The 10,000-nt window shown below is 35.8% G+C and overlaps 1 protein-coding gene across 1 annotated transcript in view; it reads right to left on the minus strand.

Moving 5' to 3' along the window:
* LOC122264994 (phospholipid scramblase 1) overlaps positions 1-10,000 on the minus strand; it is a 32,379-nt gene that overhangs the window by 450 nt on the left and 21,929 nt on the right. The window contains exons 9-12 of the mRNA XM_086551739.1: positions 8,836-8,999; positions 7,852-8,032; positions 7,021-7,182; positions 1-1,854 (exon numbers count right to left, since the gene is read on the minus strand). The exon at positions 1-1,854 is cut by the window's left edge and continues 450 nt beyond it. Of these exons, the coding sequence (XP_086407865.1) occupies positions 1,795-1,854; positions 7,021-7,182; positions 7,852-8,032; positions 8,836-8,999 (567 nt within the window). The 3' untranslated portion in view covers positions 1-1,794. The remainder of the gene's footprint in view (positions 1,855-7,020; positions 7,183-7,851; positions 8,033-8,835; positions 9,000-10,000) is intronic.

The following is a 10,000-nucleotide window of genomic DNA, read 5'->3' on the forward strand; positions in this document are numbered from 1 at the left end:
GATCCAATCAGTTTGGAGTTGCTTTTCTCTGAAGGAGGGTAGCTAGATGAATTTGTCAGACCTTACATAAGGGCTTTGAAATTTGTTCTGTTGGGTACTATAAGATTACACTATAACATTATGCAACAATAAACTTTACAATAGTAGTTCTTCCTGATAATCAGATCTATATCTATATCTATTATCCAAGTTTGCTTACATGTAACTTTTAAGTACATGAATAATGTAAATTGGTAAATTAAGTAACTGCATACATCATAAACAAAAGATGAAATATGCAAACTATCATAATTGTTCAGAAGAGAATCAAACAAGTTGATTTATATATACTTCAACAGCAAACTGCATTTTTACTTTTTTTCATATACTCATGCATTTACATATATGGTATATAGTCTCTTGCTGTCATCTATCTATCCTCTCTTTCTCTCCCTTAGTCTGATCTTCTCTCTTCTTTTATCCTCTATAATTAGCGTATGACAGTTTTGTTATTTTCAGGTTGGAAACAGTTTATATTTTTTGTATGTATTTGTTTCATTTAAGCTGGTTAAGTTATTGTATTCAAAATAACTTATTTGAAAAACAAAGATAGTATAAGATCTATAAGATATTGATTTATGATGCAAAAATAACTTAATGCTAAAATACTAAGAGCAAGGAGATAAAACCAATGAGAGTTAAATCATGTTGGATACAGCAAAACAAATGGTATCTGCTGTAAATATCTCTACCGGTGTGTAGCAGTCTCTCTATTGTAATTCATATGCATAACATTGGAGCTGGCCTACTACAACCTTGTAGTCAAGGCAATAAAGGTGCTGACTGGACTGTGACCTAAGCACCTCAAGACTGGCCAGTAGGGGACCATCTGGGACTTATAGAACACGCTAAGTGACCCCATGTCACACTGATGTTTAAGAGAATCCAGCAGTGGCGGCACAGCATGTCTTTCACCTTTGTCTAGTCTTGCTATGAGAGTAGAATTTGCTGAGAGACATGATGCTGTCACATATTCCAGACAAGGTTGAACTTGACCCTTAGAGTGGATCTTTTCTTCTGCTTGTCCTTAATACTCTTTGTCTTGGGATTTATTGGTAACCTCAGTCAGCCTGGGTCCCACTGCTGTACAATAAATGGTGCTCCCCCATTGTGATGCCCCTGCACTTAAAATAAATTGACACAGTATCTTAAAATTAAGATTTACAGGTAACCCTCACTATTACTGGGTTAAATTCCTCAAAAATCAATTGTAAGGTTGGCTGGATTTTCTGGATTTCATCTATAGGAGGATTTTGAAAATGGTTCTCATTTTTCAACAAGCCTATTGTATGTATATTTTTTCTACCATTGAAACATAAGAAGAATATATGAAGAGGACAATAATCACAGATTGTATCATCCATTGTAGGGGATTACATATAATTTTTTTTTTCTTTTTTATTATATATATATATTTTTTTTTTGAGGGAGAGGGGGGGGGTGAAATCATGTAATCAATCAACCATACATTGATAAGAAAGGATGCCTGTAGACATATTTTCCCTTAAAGTTGTCTTCTAACAACATCCTCCAAGAACAAAACATGTATTACTATATCTGGTTATTCCATTATTTATTTCTAAATATATGCCTGGTAATCCTTCTCTACTAGTGACAGTGTCTGTGTTTCTCTAACCGTATATCTTTCCTTTTCCTACTTCAACAAATATTTATCCTGTAGTTGGGAATTTATGGCATGCAATTTTCGTTAAGGACACAGTCATTTGGTCTCCTGACGTCCTCTGGTGGCACCTCTTAAAGCATTCCAATCGAATCATTTTCTTTGTTGCCTTTCTTCTCGAAGAACATGAAATCCTGAAATGAACATACGATGAATTAATTATCAATTTCTTCTACCAATTAAATCATATAAAAATATTTTTTCTCCTCTGATGTATTCAGTTCAACAAAAAACCTAAACAATTCAGATAAATCACAACTACTCTACACTGATAAAATATACATATTCTTTTTCTGCTCTCATACATAAGATTTTGAATCTTTATCTTTAAAGGAAAGATTGTCTTTTTACGCTCTATATTATCAATGTACAATACATAATTCCAAGGAATAGAGACTGTAACAGAAATATATACAAAACATTAATAATGCTGCTACAAGTTTTAAATGAGAAATATCTCTGCTGTTGATACAGGCTGATCTTCTAAAAAGGGAATATAATTCTGATTCACATATTGTCTGATGAACAAATGTGTACACACAGATACAGACACAGATGCAGATCCAAACATACACACGCATGATGCACAGATACACAGACACACAGACATAGACACATAAACACATAGACATACAGCTACATACATACATACATATACACACATGATGCATGTGCGCGCACACACACACACACACACACACACACACACACACACACACACACACACACACACACACACACACACACACACACACACACACACACACACACACACACACACACACACACACACTCTAGGTTGCATCTATTATGTGTTAACAATCTTCCTCCAAGCATTTCTGTCTCTCAACCTCTCCTTCCTCTTTTCCACTGACATAATATAAACTATTGGGCCTCCTTCACCCCCCCACCTATCTCACTCTTACTCTTAGTATTCTTCTCGGATGCATGCCTGCCATAACAGATGATCATCTTAACCATTCTCTCCTCCTTCATTTTCTCCATATGGTTAAGTCATCTCATCAAACTATAACAAATTCTGCTCCACAAGACATAAAATTTTAATACCACTCTGATTCTCCAATGGAACTCCTCATTCCTTACTTGATCCCATCTAGTTCACACACATACTCCTCAATTCATCTTAATATTTCTAGGCATAATTTTTCAGCATCTCTCATATCCTACATTTCAACTGCATACATCATAGTCAGCACAACTACATTATCAAACAGACCCTATACTCTTTTAATTCTCCCAGAACATTTTCTGTTTCTCCCACCCACTATTTCACTTCATCCTCCAGACACATTCTTTGATGCTTGAGAGCCTAAGTACTTAAAACTCTGATCTCTACCAGTACTTCATTATTTATCATCTTTTCAGTCCTTTTTCATCTACAGTTATTGTGCCCTCATCATTTTACTTTTTTTTTTTCACACACTCTCCCAAACTAACACACTAGTCATGACATTCCTTCTGAGTTACAAGTGCTGTGCCACCAGCAAAGAGGAAATAGTTAATGCCCTAAATTTGCCTGGAACCATCTATAAAGGCGCTGTCACACTAGCACTTTTCCGTCAATTTTCTGAAAAATTGTCAATTTTTGAGCGAATTGGCATCTTTCTAGTCAGACGATAATTCCGAATTTCCGCGTGAAACATTCCCGTCGTCCTATTGGCCAAGCATAATCAAATCAAGAACTATATTTTTAAATGTTCGTATTTGTTTTAAATCATTAAAAATATTCAAATATAATGAAATTTACTTTTCTTATTTATAGTTTAAAATTGACAAAGAGAAGTATGTAAATCTAAATTTTATTTCCATAGATAAAATTTGTTTTAAGTGCTCGACTTCATTGTTTACATCCGTCAGCCGCAGAGCGCGCTATTTTTCCTCCAGTTTTGAAACACAAAATACTGTGGATGGACACAGGCCCTTCAGAAGAATACTTAAATTAGAATATTTTATTGTTTTTTCTTGTTACGCTCAGCATCTGCTAAAACTGCTAAGTCTAGCATAACCGCGCACTATCGCTTGTTCGGCGCCATTGTTTACAAATGCGATGCGAGTATCGCATTACTAAGCCGAGGGCTCCTAGTGTGACTGCGCGCCTCGAAAAATTGACAATTTTTGAAAATTGACGAAATAAAACGACGGAAAATAGGCTAGTGTGACAGCGCCTTAAGCTCTAATCTTTTTCCTAAAACTATTCCATTTACCTCCCTCAGTTCTCTATTTGGCTAAGGAGACATCACACTTTCCTTTCAGAGCTATACCTTAATATAGTCTCTCTCTGTCTACTTTATCACATACTTTTCACATTCCTGTCTTACAATGTATACCTGATCCACAAAGCATCCCCCTCTTGTGAACCCATGCTGCTCATCCATCAAAATGCTTTGAAGTCCCCTCTTTTATTCTATTTACCAACACTCACCCAACTATTCACCTACCATCCTCTACAGACTAAAGCTTCAAAACTGCAGCAGAGTCATTTCTTCTTTTTTTCATACACTTCTCCATACAAACTTCCAAACAGGTCACCTTAATTAAATATAAAGCCCTCTCTACTTACTTTCTCAAAATAGATACCTTATTTCCCATTCATAATAGTTGTATTCTGGTACAGCTACTAACCTCGATCCCCCATCATCCTCAAAATTTAACAAACTTCAAAAAATGTTCAACCATCTCCTGAGTATCACTTTCTAATATAGTTGCACCTGTCCATTCCAATCTTTCCCTGCTTCCTCCCTCTTACCAACATTATTTCTTAAACATTTAACCACTGTTCAGAACATTTTCTTATTTGAATTAAAATTCTCAGCCATGTGACTACCCCACCCTACACCTTGTACACTTTAACACTTCCTTTGTAACCCATTGCAGACAGTCCCATGTAATTGTTGTGGGAATACCATTCTGAAGGATTGGTGAAATGACGGTGTTTCATCATATTTAGTCTTATAGCAGGTATTGGTTTTGTTATGACAAAATTTAGATAAATAATTCTTGTAGTTTAGTCTTTTAGTCTCCATAAAGGAGGAACATACACTGTACACTCATGTGACATTCCTATCACAAATTTGTGGAAGATGAGGTATGAAGCTTGGTAAAATATTTTCTTTATTGCAACAAAGAAAAACAATCTATTTATGACAATATACAGTCCTCCACTTTTTCACTCCTAGTGCTAACTGGCAATTAGTGAAACCAGCAGTGGCATCTTACAGCCTTGCAATAACAGTTATGACATCAATGCCACCTGTCCAGAATGGGTTAACCTCTTGTGTACAATAATGCTTATATGGTAAACACTGTCATAAACCAGTCCTTCCTCTTGCTTAATTCTGGATCTGCATGCTGGATGTTGGATGGCTTCTGAGGGAATTCTCACCTTAAGCTAAAACATAGACTTGGAGGTATTGTTCGGAAAGTGAACCTTTAGTTCATTATTTATGAGTTCTGTCTTTTCCCATATTCTTTGAAAATCCTAATGTTGCAATTTTATTACTTTGTAGTCTAATGATCAAAGTGCTCACATTCTATTTCCACTTTCTCCCAGTATCTCATGTTCATGCAATTCTACTCTTGCTCGCTTTTTTGCTACTCTTAAACCATCTGCGATGGGCCGATTGTTTGTCTAATGCTGCTCCTGCCGTGAAGATAACTAGCGCACACAACCTCCACATGCGAAATCTCTCCTGGTGCAATGGCACACTGTGCTTCTCAGAGCAATTTACACCCACCCGATTCTGAGCTGAGAGGTGTTTTTTGTTTTTTTTTACATTTTTTTGGGGGAAAGTCAAGGATTATCTACGCAAATGCAATTGCAATGAGTATATACATATGTAACTATATAAAACTTGTATTTAGAGGGAGAGATCATATGTAATAGGACATAATCTGACCAGAGTGAAATATCCTGGTGCAATGGCACACTGTGCTTCTCAGAGCAATTTACACCCACCTGATTCTGAGCTGAGAGGTGTTTTTTGTATTTTTTTTACATATTTTTTTTAGAAAGTCAAGGATGTATCTATGCAAATGTAATTGCAATCAGTATATACATATGTAACTATATAAAACTTGTATTTAGAGGGAGAGATCATAATGTAATAGGACATAATCTGACCAGAGTGAAATATTCCCATGATGTGATAGCATGTCATGAATGAGTTAAACCCCCTTATACAAGGTAGTGGTTCAAGATCCTTCCCCCCTCTCTAACTCTTAACTCTCTCTCTATAACCTGTAATCCATGAGGGCTTTGTACAAAACTCTCCTACAATCCACCCTCATCAAAGTATACTTCACTATTTTTTAACCTCTAACTCTTGCTCTGTACACAAATCTAACAGTGATTCTTTACGTACATTTCAACTTGGTGTTCCATTATTCTAAACTAATTCTATCTCACTACCTCCTACCCTAGCATTTAAATCTCCCATTGCTGCAATAATTATTATTTCCACAACCCTGCAGTTCATTCTGAAACCTATCCCTTTCAGTCTCTATTCCATAAACATTCAGACCTCCAGACCTAATCTTATACTAAAACACATCAATCTAGATGACATTTATCTCCATTAAGTTGCCCCCTTATCATGTCCATACTCACCAATATCACCACAAACAAATGTATTCCTAAACATCCAATAATTTGTTTCTTTAATTTTTGTTTTGCCCAATGCAAACCAGTCTAGCTTTCTTCTCTCAAATACTCCTTCAATTTTACCCTTTTAGACTCAACCTATGCCATCCATGCACATTCATATGCCTGTTTTGGCCTCCATCCCCTACTGAAATTGCAAATAATATAAAATCAATAATAATAATAATACAAAGTAAAAACTAGCTTGTAAAACTAAATAATTACTTATTTTTCAAACAGCTATTAAGCATTTACAGATATTTCTTCTCAGCAACCTGTTCAAGTGGCTAAGTACATAAAAGACTAAATCTACCAGTCTTTATTTTCTAAATGTATAGCAACTACATAATGTTTATCAATTTTATTACCCTTCTTGTATAGGCTCAGTTTTTGTCCCCCTCCTCGAAATGAATTATGTCCTGAAATTGCTTATTAGTTATTCATTGCATTTCTTATTCACATGAAATCCCATTCATTGCATTTCATCTGTTATACATATATATATATTTTAGAGAAAAATCAATCCCAGTGAAGAATTGGAAGTATGCAACATTCCTGCTCCCATAGACCATCAGGTACCAATAATCACATTTCTGATTAATGAAAAAAACACAAAGTATATTTCACTTTTCATACTTACAATGAGGAACACTGCCCCAAGCAAGGTGGCCTTCATTTTCACATCAAGGTCTATGGGGAAAGTAATTCCAAAATTATCTGAATCAGTGAAGACTTCTTTGGCAAGTCCTGTCCACTGCTTGCTAATTTTGCCAACCTGAGTTGAACCATCAGGAGACAAAACCTGAAATAAAAATTGTCCATAAATTCAATCTAATATGAACTTTATTTGTATCCTTATCACTAAATTATTTTCAGAAATATAATCATTATTACCAATATTACTATTCGTATTATCACCATTTTCCTAGTATCTTCAGCCCTATGAAACGGGTCACATCTAAAGATGTTCTGCCTAGGCTGGGCATCTTCTAACACAATGAGTATAAAGAAAATAATGAGCTGATTTGGACCCTATACTACAATTTACGTCAACTTCAGCATTGAAAGAGCCTGACACGTTTAAGTCTCGCAATTCACTAAAACACACAAAAAAAATTACAAACACAGAAATAGCTCAAGTTTTACAGTGAGTGACTGAAAGAGAGTGGAAAGAGTCAAGGTATGTTGTGTGAAGCTGTCTCACTCTGAAATAAAACCCATCCTGGAGACTGGGCAAGCAAATCTATCCCTGTCCTGCAATGTGTTAACATCATCACAATTAGCATCTAAGCTTAGAAACTATAACTTTCATTCTTTTCTTTCACTGCAAATTAATGGTTGTCAGAAATATATTAAGATGAGTAAGGTACTCAATGAGAGATGTAAATACAGATTGTTACTTTTGAGCTTATCTTTGACTCAAAGAAACTAAATATTACAGAATCAATTTTTGACTTTATGATTAACTTACCTGGAATTCCACATCCCCACAGAAACTATAAGTACAGCAAGGACCTTCAATTCTCAATATAACATCATCAGATGAATTTCGGACAGTGAATTTCGGTGCCAGTATACTCCATTCTTGATGGACACTGCCAATTACAGTGCCCGGGGGAGATGTGACTTCAATACTCTGAAAATGTAAATAACTTTAAAAATGTCTGAATATTCTTTATGTCTAATCAAGTTTACATCTCAAGCTTTCCAATGTTCTAAGATTAAAAATTCTTGGCTGCAGACTTTGGAAATTCTTTAAGAAAATAGGATGTCATATTCATTCCTAAATCAGATGAGATTTGTCATCATTATCATCATCTCAAGATAATGTTGAATCTGGAAGGAGGCATTCAATTTGTTTACATTATTTTCCTGCCTAACAGAAATTTGGCCCAGATCTTGTTAACCTGTAAATAATGAGGCAGTTTTGGCTCTGCCTGGACTTTCACCAGGGTATTTTGAAATCCATAAGCCTAAGGTTATGGGCTATCTGTATGCTGAACCTATGAGGTGGCATTCATAGCCAAGCCATGACATGAATGTCTCATTATCTGACTTAAGGGGTATAGTAGTGAAAAAGATAAAATTTCATGAAGAAAGAAGAAAAATCAAAAGTAAGGGATGACAATGTTAGAAATGAAACATGAAATTTAGGTAAAGAAGAAAAGGAATTGGAGACACAACAAAATCCTGAAAAAACACCACTTGCAACTTGGAAAGAGCATAAATTATGATTGAAGAAAAATCTTGGAATCAGTTTGCAAAAAAAAGAGTAAAAAAATCTGAAAGATGAGAACTGCCTTTGAGATATTTGAGAGTGCCTAATTAAGAAGAGACTGAAACAATTTAAGTAGAAAGTAAATAATTACAAGGATCACCCCTTCATTATGGATGAAGTGTTATCACATTATGGCTTGGGTGGTCATCCTGCTGGGTTGTGATATCAAGTCATGACTTTTTGTATAAGGCCACATTCTGAGTGATCATGCATGTAGATGCTGGCTGTCGCCTCGACGGACAAATATCCTGTGGGGTTAGGCCTGTGCATTTTGAAATACCCAGCATAATGTCCAGACGGAACCAAAATAGCCCCATCATTACGATGGACATCATGACGTTCTGGGATTTTGGATCACTATGTTATTTTCTTGTGCTATGAGTAATGAGTGAGTGATGATTACAATTTCAGTCATAATTATCATAACTGCCGTAATATTAAGCAAAATGGGTTTCAACTCGCATCCAAAACCTAGATGGCACCACTTTCTTCTAGCACCAGCAGGAGAGAGAGCCTTGAATGGCACCCATCTATGGTCTCTAGCAAGCATTATCTCTATAGAGTGATGACACATAGCAAGTTCCCAACCTCTTGCTCTATAGTACCGCAGATGAAAGATGTGCAGGCAGAGTGAGAGGAGAAAGGGTCTCAAACCATGCCCAATGTCTACAATGTGCCCCTGTGCCAGTAAGGATGCCTTTTATTGTGGCACTCACTGTCAAAAACACAAGTTTCCTTCCTCTTCAAGTTACCTACATTTTGGATGGTTATAAGTTTCATGTTCGTTTGTGACAGCACACAAATACGAAAAAATAAAGTTGCTTTTTTTCCTCCCCTAAAACAGCAATACTTCTATCACATTGGGTAAAAAGAAAAAAATGAGTTGATATGGACCCTGAACTACAATTTTAGTCAACTGCAGAATTGATAGAGCCTGTGATATGACAGATACAAGTCTCTAAACACAGTAAAACACATAAAAAAACTAAACACAAAAATGGCTCTAGCTCTACAATGAGTGACTAAAAGGGAGTGGGAAAAATGAAGGCATGTTGCTGAAGCTGCCTCGCTCAGAAATAAAACCCATCCTAGAGCCAGGGTAAGCAAATCTATCCCCTGTCGGCAACAGGTTAACAGGCTAAAGTGATCACTCTTCTTAGGTACAAGTTGTCAAAATATCTACAATGAAAAGGATAAGTACTATTTGTATCGATGAGACAAATTAGATGACTAAGCACTGGAGTTGTTAGCTGAACAGCAAGTAGACAAATTTTTTAGCACAATTGTTCAAAGTCAAATTAATTCAAAACTAGAAGACATATAAACTGCCTCTGTCTAAGGG

The sequence above is a fragment of the Penaeus japonicus genome, unplaced genomic scaffold (assembly GCF_977035675.1).
Source record: "Penaeus japonicus unplaced genomic scaffold, GWHDUDI00000001_assembly GWHDUDI00000025, whole genome shotgun sequence".
In the NCBI taxonomy this organism is placed as follows: Eukaryota; Metazoa; Arthropoda; class Malacostraca; order Decapoda; family Penaeidae; genus Penaeus; species Penaeus japonicus.